The sequence below is a fragment of the Crotalus tigris genome, unplaced genomic scaffold (assembly GCF_016545835.1).
Source record: "Crotalus tigris isolate CLP2741 ecotype Arizona unplaced genomic scaffold, ASM1654583v1 scf7180000018540.1288718, whole genome shotgun sequence".
Classification (NCBI taxonomy): Eukaryota; Metazoa; Chordata; class Lepidosauria; order Squamata; family Viperidae; genus Crotalus; species Crotalus tigris.
In genome coordinates this window covers 617,601-633,739 of record NW_024097064.1, presented here as the reverse complement: position 1 = coordinate 633,739, position 16,139 = coordinate 617,601, and the positions used below count along the sequence as shown (strand labels likewise).

At 37.6% G+C, this 16,139-nt stretch overlaps 1 protein-coding gene across 7 annotated transcripts in view; it reads right to left on the bottom strand.

Moving 5' to 3' along the window:
- ADCY1 (adenylate cyclase 1) overlaps window positions 1–16,139 on the bottom strand; it is a 451,138-nt gene that overhangs the window by 28,369 nt on the left and 406,630 nt on the right. For 6 of the 7 annotated variants that reach the window (XM_039353930.1, XM_039353932.1, XM_039353931.1 and 3 more), the window contains one exon: window positions 7,353–7,469. In XM_039353930.1, coding sequence (XP_039209864.1) covers window positions 7,353–7,469 — 117 coding nt within the window. Of the gene's footprint in view, window positions 1–2,522; window positions 2,562–7,352; window positions 7,470–16,139 lie in introns of those variants that run through there. The other variant, XM_039353936.1, reaches the window with a different exon arrangement.

Here is a 16,139-nt window from a genome sequence, read left to right as displayed (position 1 = left end):
CTGATTTTCGCTGTCTCTGCCGGCTTTTACACAATCCCAAGGCAGATGGCTAAAAGAAAGCCGCCATCGGTGTGGCTGAGCGCCACCGGAAGTCCAAACGTTCATCTGTTTTTAAAAGTATTTTATCAAGTGAAGTCAGCTCTTTGTAAAATCCCATTATTTTTATGTCTTTTTCATATCTTGTTTGAATTTGCAAATAGGACCACCATGTTAAGTCAATACCTTGTTGCTGAAGGGCTTGCCTGTCTTTGAGTTTTCCGTCCTTGTCCAAAATATCTTTATAACTAACAAGTTTATCATAATTAATCAAATTCGGGTAAGCAAATGCTTCCATCTTTGAAAGCCAATCAGGAATTTTCATATACATTTTGTGTCTAACTTTCTCCCATTCAGAAAGTAAAACATTTCTTATAGCATGGTTTCGAAAGTACTTATGTATTTTATAAAAGGCATGCCAGCCTAGTTGAAGGTCATATCCCTCTAAATAGAGAATTCACTTATTTCTCAGAGTAATCCATTCTTTAAGCCAAAGCAAAATAACTGCTTGATAATAAAGTCTCCAATCCAGAAGTCCAAAACCCCCTCTATCTTTCGAGTCTTGTAGAAGTTTACATTTAATTCTTGCTTTCTTTCTTTGCCATATAAATCTTAATATCATTGTATTTAAATCGTCAAAAAATTTCTTACCCAGCTTTACAGGAACAGTTTGAAATAAAAAAATAGCTTTGGTAAAATGTTCATTTTAACAGTCGCTATTCTTCCTAACAATGATAGTTGGAGATTTTCCCATTTTTGCAGGTTGATTTTTATTTGTTTCATTAGTCTCTCATAGTTATCTTCTTTTAGCAATGTATATTTCACCATAAAATAGATACCTAAATATTTAACTTTTTTAACTATTTGAAGATTTGTCTTTTTGGCGAGTTGAGTTTTTTGTTTATCATTTAAATTTTTTGTTAACACTTTAGTTTTTTCCCTATTTATTTTCAGTCCAGCCACTTCTCCAAATTTCTCAATTTTCTGCAAAAGTTTAGGGGCTGTTTCCAAAGGCTCCTCTAAGATAAAGACCAGATCATCTGCGAAAGCCTGTAATTTATATTTCTGGTCTTTAATCTCAAGACCTTTAATTTCTATGTCTTGCCTGATGTTTCTAGTCAATACCTCCAGAGTAAAAATAAATAGCAGGGGAGAGAGTGGACATCCCTGTCTCATGCCTTTTTTAATATCAAAGCTCTCTGTATAATCTTCATTTATAAGTATCCTTGCTGATTGTTTCTTGTAGATCGCTTGGATTGCTTTAATAAAGTTTTCACCAAAGTCCATTTCCTGTAGTTGTTGAAACATAAATTGCCAATTTAAATTATCAAATGCTTTTTGTGCATCAAGAAATATGAGTGCCATCTGGTTCCCTGGATGATTTTCATAATACTCCAAAATATTTAAAATAATCCTTAAATTGTTCTTCATCTTTCTTTTAGGAAGAAAGCCATTTTGGTCTGGGTGAATAAATTCTATTAAAAAACTTTTCATTCTTTCTGCCAAAATTGCAGCAAAGATTTTATAATCCACATTTAGTAATGATATTAGACTGTAGTTTTTAACTTGTGTAGGATCTGTATCTTCTTTAAGTATCAAGGTAATATTAGCTTCAGTCAATGAGTTCGGAACTTTTGTCTGTATAAAAGTTTAATTACACAAGTCCTTCAGAAAAGGAGTCACAGTAAAGCTACATAAAATTCTGCAGGTAGGCCGTCCGGCCCCAGTGTCTTATCTTTCTTTTGACTTTTAATTGCCTCTATGATCTCCATCATTGATATCTTCTCATTTAACCTCTGTTGCATATGTCCTGATATTTTTGGAAGATTTGCTTTTTTAAAATAGTCCTGAATTGCCTCTTCAGAGATCGTCTCAGCCTTATAAAATAGCTCATAAAAGAGCTTAGCAATTTTTTTAATACCATCATTATGACAGTGTATTTCACCCTTTTCATCCAGTAATTTACTTATTGATCTTTTTTCTCTTTTTTTTTCAGTCTATATGCAAGCCATCTACCTGGTTTATTAGCATTTTCCAAAAAGTTCTGTTTGGCTCACTTAATCTGTTGTGCCACAGTATCAGTCTCAAGTAGATTTAATTTATGTTTTATTAAGTCCATTTGTATCTTCAAATTTTTCTTTTGTGGATCAGTTTGTAACTCCAGCTCCAATATACCAAGCTGTTTTTTTCAATTTGGACTGTGTGATTCTCTTTTTAGCAACATAGGTTATAGCTAAACCTCTAATGTATGCTTTTACCATGTCCCAAACATTTTGAATAGAAGTATCTTCCTTTTTATTGATCTTAAAAAAAATTCCATTTCTTTTGTTGCTAATTGTAAAAATTCTTTTCCCTTCAAAATAGATTTATTCAGAGACCATCTCAATCTTTTCTTAGATCCTTTCCATGTCATTTTAATTGGGTTATGGTCTGCCCAAATATTTGATTCTATTTCAACTTCCTGTATCATAGTCTTCAAGCCATGGGAGATCCATATTATATCTATTCATGACCAAGATTTATGCCTGTTAGAGTAAAAAGTATATTGTGTCTTTCCTGGATTCATCTCTCACCATATATCCTGCAAACATAGTTCATCTTTCATTTTTAAACAAGATTTAGGTAAAATATTACTTCCCTTATTTATGGCTTTTGTAGTCTCGAACTGCATCCACAATTGCATTAAAGTCTCCCAATATACAAAGACTATGGTAGTTTAAGTCCACAAGTTTGTCGTATAGTTGTTGAAAAAATTGCTCTTGTTTCTCATTGGGGGCATATATTGCCACCAACAATATTTGTTTTTGATTCCATGAAATCTCCACCATTACTATTCTTCCTTCTTTATCAGAATAAATTTGTTTTGGATTCAACTTTTCTTTTATATATATCACTATCCCTCTTTTCTTTTGTAATGCTGAAGAGAAATAAAGTTTGCCAAGTTTTGGCTCTTCTAAAATTCTAGAATGTTGTCTCTTAATATGAGTCTCTTGTAGACAAATTATGTTCATTTTAAGTTTCTGTAGCCTATGAAATATTTTACTCCTTTTTGATGGGGAGTTGAGACCATTTATATTTATTGAGTATATTCCAATTTCCTCCATAATTTTAATTATTTCGGGATCTCAATCTTCTAGGTGAGCTTATTTGTCTCTGATCTTTAGGTCTGACATCTTTCTCTGTATGTGTCTTTTTTGGTATCTCCTCCTCTGTTTGCTTAGAAGTCTCTGAGTAGACGATCCCTCTGATCTCTTTTCTCCAAAAAGGGTCTCTGCTTATTGAAAAATTCCTCTGCTTGGAATGGGGTGTCCAATCTATATCTTTTTGAGTCCCCCAAAAAAATCAGTAGCCCTTCTGGAATCAACCATCTAAAATTCACCTCTATCAATCAGTTTCCTTGTTAAAAATTGATAATCTCTTCGTGCTTCCCTTATTTTTCTAGAAATCTGTTTAAGAACTACAAGCACTTTATCTTTATACTTCATAGGTTGGTCCCTTACAATTCTCAAAATTTCATCTCATTGATTTCTTTTAAAAAATCTGACGTGGACCTCCCTGAGCACTCTATTCCTTCTTGCATAGCTGGAGTTGACTCTAAAAACCTGGTCCAATTCCCTATTCATTTGGTCCTTTTCCATTCCAAGTAAATCCACCAGTAGTCCACTCATTAAATCTAATAAATTCTCATCTTTCTCTTCTATCACATTTTGAAATCTTAAGAAATATGATGTCTGTTCCATCTCCATGACCACCATATTTCTTTCCAATTCTGCATTAGATTGTGCCAATCTCTGGTTTTCCTCTTGTAGGGCTACTAATTTCTCATCTATCATTGCTGACTTTTCTTCTATTTTCTGCATTCTTTGTTGTGTATCTATCATCGCCTACAAGGCAACAGTAACCAAGTTTTAATACAATTGCAGCTTTGCAAGATCTTCTTGTGTAGTTTGCTTACTACAGAAAATACAACCAGTCACAGATAGCAAAAAGCCAGACATTAGGCAAAAACAAACAAACAAACAAAGCTCTCTCTTAAAGGTCTCTAAAAGATAAGAATGTCTGGGCACACAGCTAAGTGTCTGGGCATTGTTCTCAATCAGCTGTCTTCTGTCTCCGACAATCAGCTGATGATGGAGGCGATCGCAGAAGCACTTCACTCTTCTTTTGCCGTTTCCAGGGGCTGTTTTGAGTTCACCTCAAAGGTTCACCCCTTGGTGGCCACCCTCCAGGATGGCATTCAGCCCAGATGGGCCCGCCAGTGAAAGAATTCCGAATCCTGGGGACGGAGAATCGTCTCCAGGGTCTATAGTCAGCTACGTCACTGGTGACGTTTTTTCCAGTCCAAATTCTATTATAATATTGTGACTGTATATTCAGACAACCTTCAGCTGCGATTCCATTTTTGACAGTATTTTTTCAGCATCAGATCAACCCTATAAAACTGTCTTCTTATAATCAGTCCAATCTAGATTAAGTTAGTCTTCTTTCTCCTATACTTTTCCAAAATCATCTTGTCAATTAGGAATTGATTTTATTCCTCTGCCTTTTGGGAAGTTTCCCTTCTGCTCAGATGGGAAAAAAGCATTCACCTAAATGCTGTTAGAGTACATCCAATTCTCAATTTGAAATTGTTTGTAAGCAGATAATTGGCCTGTAGTTGCCTGGTACTGCCCCTTTTGTTGGATCTTTCATTATTAGGTATATGCTGGTTAACCAATCTTTAATTTCATCTTTTATTATAATTATTACATATACAGCAATGTGTAATCACTGCAAATTGGCATTTGAGCATAGAACGCGTGCAAATCCCAGCAGCGTGTGGCCTTTTGCAATTGACAGATGGAATTTTTGTCAATATGCAGATTTTCTAAGTGCCATCAAAGCTTATGGTTTATGCCAGTGGTGGTGAACCTATGGCACGGGTGTCAGAGGCGGCACTCAGAGCCCTCTCTGTGGGCACACACGCCGTCGCCCCAGTCCTAGGCCTTCAGCTGGATTTTATAAAACCTTTTCGCTTTAGGCCTCTGCCGCCGTGTGCAAAAAACAAAAGGTTCAATCAATTTCAACTTCTCACGGGGAAAAAAAAGATCTTGCAAAGTTGGAATTGATTGATTGAACTTTTTAGTTCCACCCAGTCTGCTGTTACCACCATAGCCATGCCCACCCAATGGGCCATGCCCACCCAATGGGCCACACCCACCCGGCACGCGACGATTCATGTGGGTTTTGGGTTGCAGTTTGGGCACTCAGTCTCTAAAAGGTTCGCCACCACTGGTTTATGCCATAATCTTTCAACTTTCTTAAATCTTTCTTATCTACTCTTAACTTTGATTTTCAGATTTGATTACTTCATGATCTTCTCCACTTCTCTGTCTTTTATTTTAATATTCCTTTTTTTAAAAAAATTATTGAGTTTTATAAGGTTGGGAAAGGTATGGGATCAGTATGGGAGTTGGGGTTAAGGATGGGGGTCAGGGTTAGAGTTGGGACAGGGATGGGAAAGACAATGGGGTTACCCTCATTGATATAAACATTCTCAAGCTTTAGCAAGCTGGCTATTGTCCAGGTACATGTATTCAGTAACACTGATTAATATGATAGTAAATAGCTATAGTTAGTATAAGAAACAATAATCATAAACAATGTCAGTTAGTCAGTACATGTCCCTCATCTTATTAATATACATTCACAATAAGATATCACATTCATTTCTCACTCTCTTTTGGCTAGCCATTGGTAAAAATTGTCCCATGTTTTAAAATAAACTGAATCTTCTTTCTCTTTAATCTCTAGAGTTAGTCTATCCATTTCTGCACATTCTAAAATTTTCTTAATTATGGTCTCTTCAGACAGTAAATTTTCATTTTTCCAATATTGGGCAAATGCTATTCTCGCTGCTGTCAATATATACAATATTAAATACTCATACTTGGCTCCTAGTATTCCTAACAAAAACAATTCTGGTTTAAATTCTATCTGTATTTTAGTCATCTTTTCCACCATATATGAATCTTAAGCCAAAATTTTTTTGCTCTAGGACATACCCACCAGATATGATAGTAAGTACCTGGCTTTTGCTTACATTTCCAACAATTATTCAAAGTATTTTTAAACATTTTCGCTAGTCTTACTGGTATCATGTGCCATCTGTAGAACATTTTATACAAATTTTCTTTATATGAAGCAGCTTTAGTCCATTTAATATTTCTATCCCATAACTTTTGCCAATCTTGTAAGTCTATAGAATATCCAAAGTTTTTTGCCCATGTTATCATTGTTTCTTTTACTTGTTCTTCTTCCATCTTCAAATTTAGAAGAAATCTGTAAAGTTTCTTAATCAAGTTTTCATCTGTTTTTAAAAGTATTTGATCAAATTCTATCTGTTCTTTATAAAATCCCATTGTCTTTGCATCTTTTTGATATCTTGTTTGAATTTGCAAATAGGGCCACCATGCTAGGTCAATACCTTGTCATTGTAAATCTTGCCTATCTTTCAATTTTCCTTCATTGTCCAGAATGTCTTTATAAGTAATGACTTTGTCATAGTTGATTAAATTTGGGTAAGCAATAGCTTCCATTGTTGAAAGCCACTCGGGTAGTTTAATATAAATTTTTTGTTTTATTTTTTCCCATTCTAAAAATAGTACGTTCCTTATAGCATGGTTTTGGAAATACCTGTGTACTTTATTTTTCCCGTACCACAGAAAGGCATGCCAACCGATTTGTAGGTCATGCCCCTCTAGGTACAGTAATCTTTTGTTTCTAAGCGTTATCCATTCTTTGAGCCATGATAAAATGGCCTGCTTGATAATATAGTCTCCAGTCTGGGAGTCCAAATCCTCCACTGTTTTTAGATTCTTGTAACATTTTGGCTTTAATTTGTGCTTTCTTCCCTTGCCAAATAAATCTCAATATTGATGTATTTAGGTCATCATAAAAATTTTTCCCAATTTTACAGGAATCATTTGAAATAAAAAGAGTAATTTCAGCAGAACACTCATTTTAACTTTAGCTATTCTTCCTAGTAATGACAGTTGAAGATTTTTCCACTTTTTCAAGTCTAGTTTTATTTGTTTCAACAGTTTTTCATAATTGTTCTCTTTTAATGTTGTACATCTTGCTGTTAAATAAATTCATAGGTATCTAACTTTTTTGACTATTTGCAGATTTGTCTTTGTTGTAAGTTATTTTAATATTCCTTTTATTCCACTACATTGCCATATGATTGTAATTATTATTATATCATTACAATTAAAGCCCTGAAGAAATGAAAAGTCTTAATAGAAGTCTTGAAAACAAATAATTAACTTCCTTACCATGTTCCTTGGATTAGACATAAGAAAATGCTGAGCAACATGTGCTGGCAACAGATTGAAAAGTATTCTTTTGTTATCCAGTTTCACTCTCTCCATATCATCTCTCTCCTCTTCTGCCTGTCAAGAGAAAAAAAAAAATGATGTTCTAAACAGTGAAGGCTGCAAATATCAACAGATCTGTTAAGGATGTATGCATTTTTAGATAGCAACCAGCAATTTAAATTGCATCTGGAAGCAAACTAGTAACTTGTGAAACAAAGGTTCAAATGAGCATACGGAGGCATGCCCATCAGTGCCTACACTACTGCATTCCGATCCTTCCAGATGGTCTTCTGAATGCAGCTGAATGTAGAGCACACTGCAATAGTCAAGCTATGAGGTGACCAGGATATGAATGACTATCTGAAGAATCTGACAATCTTGGAAAGCGCAGAACTGACACATCAGATGAAGCTGGGCAAGACCTTCCTGGCCACAGCTGTTATTTGCTCATTGAGCAGAATTAATGAATCAAGGAAGACCCCCAAATTGTGCACCATCCTTGAATGGAGAAGTATAACTTCATTTGAGGTCAAATTTGGAATATCCACAGATCTAGACAGTCCAAGATCCACTTTATCAGATTTTCAGATATTCTAAATTTGACCTTGGATGGAATTACAGTATACTTCCCCATTCAAGGATGATGTACAACCTCAGAAAGATACCATGGCTGATGGTTGTGAGACGGAGACATTGAGGGGTACAAGAATGGAAGCATCACCACCATCTAGGATCCAACCAAAGCTGTCTCAGTATTAAAAACTGGCTTGAAACCTGTTTAAAAGGTCTAGATCAGACATGTCAAACTCACGACATCATGTGACGTCGTGCAACATATCGGGACAGTTTTGCCATTGCTGGCAATGGGTGGGTGTGGCTTCTGCATGATGCATCCAGCCTGTGGGCCGGCAGTTTGACACCCCTGGTCCAGGATTCTCTTCAGCTGCAGACTGATCACCTTCTCAACAAACTTTCACAAAAAGGGAAATTTGGAGATTGGTTAATAGACCAAACATCATTTGGTCTAAGACAGCTTCTTAAGGAGGGGGTACACCACTGTCTCTTTCAAAGCTGTGGGCACCACTTTCTCTCTCAAAAAGGCCAACACTATTACATGGATCCAACTGCAGTTAACTTCCTTGGCCACTTTCACAACTCATGAGGAATCTGAATCTAGTAAACAAGTGGTCAGGTCAGCAGAGAGCCCTGTCCACTTCTCTGATTCAAACATATCCCAGATCAGACCACCAGAATATATCCCAGGCATTTCAGCTTCCCAGTCAAAGTCTAATATGTAGCAAATCTGAGTGACTTTATCTATTAGATTCTCTGAATAATCTCCAAAATAGTCCAGCTGATGTTGTTCGGGGCTCTCCCTACCCAATAGGGAATGGATCATCCTAAATGGGCTCCTTGAAGATTATCAAGAGAAATACTGATATTTCATTACTCTTATTACCATGAGATACTCCTTTATATGGAGCTGTTGCCCATGTTCAATCAATTTGAGTCTTCTTCTATTTTTATTCAAGATGTCTCCTTTGATGCTTCATTTCCAAGAACTGCTCAGTAAACGGAGATGCATCCTGTGATTAGGGAGAGGCCATATAGAAGCAATATGATCCAAAGATGCAGCCACCTACCCATTACAGCCAGTGACTAGAGCCATAGTTGAATTGTCCACCAGAGTCCATATGAAAATCCTCAGTTTTCTCTGGAATTCCACTGGGTTCATCAACTGAACAATTGAATGGGCCTTGTCTCTCCCTTCAGGGAATACCAATGAGCTGAAAGCTACCAGGGAATTATCTGTCCACCGAAATAGAGTAATATTAACATCTTCCACTACCGGATCATATCTCAATTGGTCTGAGACAACCAGATATAACATATGTCCTCCATAGGTGTTTGGCCATAAATGACTTGTTGGTTGCCAGGAAGGCCATCAGTTGCCCTGAACTCAACAACACTGGCAAACTGAAATCTCTAGAATGAACAATTTTGGGGATTCTATTGATCAGTGAAAGCTAGCAGTTCAAAACACAAAACCTGTGGGGCACTTTTCTAGAGAGGAACTCTTCCCTGTGTCCAACTAGGTCTTAATAAGACACAACACATTAGCACCCTCCTCCATGATAAGATCTTGCCACATACCAACTTGGTATTCAAAAGCAACAGCTGAAGCCCAAGGCCACCGAGGAACCCATTACCTGGCCCAGAGGATAGAAACTGAAAGCAGAGCAAGAAAATTGCTTTCAAACAACTATATATCTCTCTATTCATCACTCTCCCAGTAATCCAGCCTGCCCCTCAGCACCCCTAGTCCACTCTTACCTCTCACATCCTGCTCCTAGATCAAAACATACATAATCAATACTGCCCTACCATCAACTTCTGGTTTGACATCATAATGACACAGATGCAGAAATGCAAGGCTCTGCTTTCCGCGCCCAATTTTGCCCTGCAAGGGCCCCTAAAAGGGCCTAAAATCACACTAAGAAGCACTAATTAGCAGATCATAAACAGTGTGTTTGGAACTGGGTGAGAATATTGATCCTTTCTTCATTATTTTACTACTGGATTTCTTGGAAAAGGCTCCCAAAAAGCTAAAAATGTCCAAATGTGAGAAGGAAGGGGATTACAGCCCCACCCTTCCAGAGGAACGGAAGCGGCGTTTTAAATTTTTTTATGGGGGACAGAAACATTTAACATTCAAGTTGATGAAATATCAAGCTATAGTTTGAGAACTGAGAAAATTGTTAAGATTTTCTCTTTGAAAAAATACTGGGGTGAAATATAAGAAATCAACCTTCTATTTTAAGAGTCGGAAAATGGATATTGAGTGGTGGACTAGAGCAGTGGTTCTCAACCTTTCTAATGCCGCGACCCCATAATACAGTTCCCCATGTTGTGGTGACCCCCAACCACTTATACATCACCGGGTGCCAGGGGCATGGCCAAACAAAAGGGGGGCAAAATGGCGGACAGCCTTGTTTAGCGACCCCTGTGAAATGGTCGTTCGACCCCAAATAGGGTCCCGACCCACAGGTTGAGAACCACTGGACTAGAGTAAAGCACCACAGCTGCAATAACTGATATAGATCTGGCAAGAAGCCCAGAAACAGATAAAAAAACCTACATTCTTTGTTGTTTGGTGACTTTTAACTCAACCGAGAACAGCTGGCAACAGAGAAAAATATTTTGGCATACTTACTACAGTGTGAGAACCTAATTGTTTTGAAACTTGTTGACCTTCTTGGATTATAAAAATATACTGAGCTGTAACTTTTAATCTTAAGAACTATTTGGAGAAAAAGAAAAATTTGACTTTTGGCTATGTTTGTCTGGGGGAGGTTTTTGGATTGTTCTTAGGATGGTTGGATTGTAAATTTTGGCTGATTGACAATTTTTGGACACCTGAGCAGGTGTTTAAAATATTGCTTTCATTGGTGGACCTATATCCTAGAACTTATTGAATTATAAAGTCTGTATATAAAGTTCAGAAAAACCAGATGAGACTTTGTTTTATGGACATTAAGATTGGTGGTATAAGACAAGATTAGTAATCCAATTATATTTCATTTCTATCTACCTACTCTGATGAAAAACCAATTCTTATTCTATTCTGGATTCTGTCATATGACGAAAAGGGAGGAGGGTAAGCATGGGGAGTTTATGACTCTCACTTCCTTCATTAACTACAAAGTGACCGTTTGTGGATTCTCATCGAGAGAACTAACCATAATAATGTGGCCATCGCCTTTCATCTCACTCCCCTTTGGCAGTGAGGAAAAGGGGGTGGGAAATACAACACCTGGGATATGGGAAAAGAGGATGAGTGATTGTGCTGACAGAGCGGACTGATGGATTGAATAACCCAGAAAAACTGTGGGGTGGGGGCTGCTTGGAAACACTTTAAAACATTGAATGGTGGGAGAGGATTCCCCAGATCCTGTCTAGCATGCCTACAATCAGCTTCTTTTAATAAAGATCCCTGTTGGAAGAGACATTCCAAGAGTTCTGTCTTCTTAAGATGTAAAATTGAGGTGGGTCCTTACAATATCTAGTCAAAATAGTAGGAAAACATACTTAATACTCCCATCTGAAGTCCCCAGCCAGGTTTGCCATGGTTTTGTAGGAGTGATGACTTAAAAAGTAATCATTTTTCAGAAGGAAATGCATTCTATGTTACAATTAATCTAAGAGATAATTATTTCAAATAAAGAAGATGAAAGAAGAAATCATGATGAGATTAAAAACAACTTTGATAATATAAATGAGCAAATTTCTAACTTAAACTCACAACTAGAAAGTTCCCAGAAAATGACAGACAGAATGAACAAACAAGTCAAAAAACAGAAGATGAAACAGAGGAAACTGATCTAAAGACACAAGATATAAAAGAATGGAAACATAATTTGGCACAGACAAATAAAAATCTTCAAGACTTAGCTACAACAATGGAAATGGAAAAAGCACCTTATTCTTTAGGTTTTCAAAATATACTTGAGGATAAGGAAGGCGGTTTTAAAAAAACAGATTATAAAGCTGTTAGGGGAAATGTCAGAAATTGGGAGACAAAAATGAAAAGAAAAATTGAGGGAGAAGGAAAGTGGGAGTTGTTTAATGAATATAACTGGGCGGAATTCCCCCTCAAAAATACCCTACTTAAATTTTTTCCCCATTCCAAGCAGTATTTACAAAAAAAGGAAGAATTTGTTGATGATTTAATTACTTTGGCCTGAAAAGCTGATTGGCAAAGAAAGAAAGCTAGAATTAGACTAAAAAAACCCGAAGATGTGACATACCAGATGAGGTATTATATAAGCCAATATTTGCTTGAATATGGACAAAACAATAGATAACACGTAGGTATAAATAGAGCTCTATAATAAGAAAGATATGATTTACAACTAGAATAGCACTCTTGATATTAGAATTATCAAAACACTAGGATGACTTATATAAATGAAACTTTTGGCTACCCAAATGTAACTAACTTTGAGGAAATCATAACTGACAAAGATATTTTGAATACTGGTGGAAAATTAAACTTAAAGGATGCTAAACTGTAGATGCATCTGGTGGTGAAAGGAAAGTCCGATGCTGTAAAGATCTATTATCCATAGGAACCTGGAATGTAAGATCCATGAATCAAGGCAAGCTGGACATAGTCAAAAAAGAGATGACAAGACTGAACATCGACATCATAGGAATCTGCAAACTAAAATGGACAGGAATGGGTGAATTTAATTCAGAGGACCATCGGGTATACTACTGCGGTCAAGAATCCCTCAGAAGAAATGGAGTAGCCTTCATAGTCAATAAAAGAGTAGGAAAAGCAATACTGGGATACAATCCCCAAAATGACAGAATGATCTCAGTCCAAATCCAAGGCAAACCATTCAATATCACAATAGTCCAAGTCTATGCCCCAACCACTGGTGTTGAAGAGAATGAAACTGACCGGTACTGTGAAGCCCTACAGCACCTTATTGAATCAACACCAAAAAACGATGTCCTTATCATCATGGAGCAAGTTTGGCCATGGAGTACAAAATGAAGCAGGACACACGCTGATAGAATTTTGACAAGAGAATACAATGGTTATAGCAAACACTCTTTTCCAACAACCCAAGAGGACATCACATGAACATCACCAGATGGTCAACATAGAAATCAGATTGACTATGTGCTCTGCAGCCAAAGATGGAGAAGCTCTATACAGTTAGTAAAAACAAGACCAGGAGCTGACTGTGCCTCAGATCATGAGCTTCTCGTTGCAAAATTTAGGCTTAAATTGAAGAAAGTAGGGAAAAACACTAGGACACTCAGGTATGAACTAAATCATATCCCTGATGAATACACAGTAGAGGTGACAAATAGATTTAAGGAATTAGATCTGATAGACAGAGTGCCTGAAGAACCATGGACAGAGGTTCACAACATTGTACAAGAGGTAGCAACTAAAACCATCCCAAAGAAAAAGAATGCAAGAAAGCAAAATGGCTGTCTGAGAAGCTTTGCAAATAGCTGAGGAAAGAAGGGAAGCTAAAGGCAAAGGAGAAAGAGAAAGATACACCCAATTGAATGCAGAATTCCAGAGAATAGCTTGAAGAGGTAAGAATGCACGCTTCAATGGTGCAAAGAAATAGAAGAAAATAATAGAATAGGGAGGACCAGAGATCTCTTCAAGAAAATTGGAGATATGAAGAGAATGTTTGATGGAAAGATGGGCATGATAAAGGACCAAAATGGAGGGACCTAACAGAGGCAGAAGAGATTAAGAAGAGATGGCAAAATTACACAGAAGAACTATACAAGAACGAGCTTAGTGTCCCTGATAACCACGATGGGGTAGTCATTGACCTCGAGCCAGACATCCTAGAATGTGAAGTGAAATGGGCCTTAGGAAATCTGAGCAACAACAAAGCTAGTGGAGGTGACAGTATTCCAGCTGAGCTATTCAAAATCTTAAAAGACGATGCAGTAAAAGTGCTCAATTTGCCAGCAAATTTGGAAAACTCAACAGTGGCCACAGGATTGGAAAAGGTCAGTTTACATTCCAATTCCAAAGAAAGGCAATGCCAAAGAATGTTTTAACTATTGCATCATTGCACTCATTTCACGTGCAAGCAAAGTTATGCTTAAAATCCTACAAGCTAGACTCCAGCAGTATGTGGATCGAGAACTTCCAGAAGTACAGGCAGGATTTTGAAGAGGCAGAGGAACTAGAGATCAAATTGCCAACATACGCTGGATCATGGAGAAAACTAGGGAGTTCCAGAAAAACATCTACTTCTGCTTCATTGACTAAGCCTTTGATTGCGTGGATCACAACAAATTGTGGCAAGTTGTTAAAGAGATGGGAGTACCAGGCCATCTCATTTGTCTCTTGAGAAACCTATATGCGGGTCAAGAAGCAACAGTGAGAACTAGGCACAGAACCACTGATTGGTTCAAAATTGGGAAAGGAGTCCGGCAAGGCTGTATTCTGTCGCCCTGCTATTTAACTTATATGCAGAGAACATCATGAGAAAAGCAGGGCTAGATGAAACAAAAGTTGGAATTAAGATTGCTGGGAGAAATATCAACAACCCAAGATATGCAGATGATACCACTCTAATGGCAGAAAGTGAAGAGGAACTAAAGAGCCTCTTGATGCGAGTGAAGAAAGAGAGTGCAAAAGTTGGTTTGAAACTCAATATTAAGAAAATCAAGTTCATGGCATCTGGCCCTCTCAATTCCTGGCAAATAGATGGGGAAGAAATGGAGGTAGTGATAGATTTTATCTTCCTGGGCTTCAAGATCACTGCAGATGGGGACTGCAGCCAAGAAATTAAAAGATGCTTGCTCCTGGGGAGGAAAGCTATGGCAAATCTAGACAGCATACTAAAAAGCAGAGACATCACCCTGCCAACAAAAGTACGTATAGTCAAGGCCATGATTTTCCCAGTTGCAGTGTATGGCTGTGAAAGTTGGACTATAAGAAAGGCTGAGCGCCAAAGAATTGAGGCCTTTGAACTATGGTGCTGGAGAAGACTCCTGCGAGTCCCCTGGATTGCAAGGCATTCAAACCGGTCAGTCCTAGAGATCAACCCTGACTGCTCTTTAGAAGGCCAGATCTTGAAGTTGAAACTCAAATACTTTGGCCACCTAATGAGAGGGAAGGACTCACTGGAAAAGGGCCTAATGCTGGGAAAGATTGAGGGCAATAGAAGAAGGGGACGACAGAGAATGAGGTGGCTCGATGGAGTCATTGAAGCAGTAGTTGTGAGCTTAAATGGACTCCAGAAGATGGTAGAGGATAGGAAGGCCTGGAGGAATGTTGTCCATGGGGTCGCGATGGACAACAAACAGCTTGAAAAACAGGACATTGAAATTATCATCATCATCATCCCCCAGTGAGGCACTACTTTGATGTGGTTGTGGGGCTTTTGTACTCTGAGGAAGATGAGAGCTATGCCAGAGGTTCAACCATACTGGTCAAGTCTCATCAGAGGAGTCAGACAAAATATGGTGAGATGTAAATTTCAGAAAGCCATACTGGCTCAGATGTCGCCCGGATTAAAAAGATCTATACTAGATTTTGGAGTTCCTGGATATCTGGTGAAAAATGTGTTACAGGACTCAGGACTGTTGGCTGAGCAACCAGGGCCAGCAGCTGCAGAACTACTGGAAGAAAGTAGTTTACCTGTCACAAATACACAGTGATTGAAAACAAAGAAATAATGATCTGTTATTACAGATCAAGTCCAACAAGAAGAGGATATCTAAACGAATGCACCAGTTCTGGAAAGAACAACATCCAGAATCAGAAATAACAGAACAAAGACTAGCAGATCAATGCTGATTTATAATACAAAATAAAGTATTCACAGAAACAGAATTGCAGAAACACTGCAATTCCAGTCATTAGATCCATAGCTGGAATAGTGGATTGGACTCAAGCAGAACTAAAAGCAATGGATAGGAAGACCAGAAAAATAATGACAATGAATCACGCCCTTCATCCACGCAGTGATATCAACAGACTTTATCTACCAAGGCAAATGGGGGGGGGGGTGGAATGCTGCAAGTACATCAAATGGTTGAAGAAGAAAAAATGGCTTTGGAAGAATATCTGAAGGACAATGATGAAGATGCACTGAAATTAGTATATCAGGAAGGCTTACTGACCACCGGAGAGACCAAACTGGCCTACAAGAAATACCAAATGAAGAACAGAATAGAGGCATGGGAAGA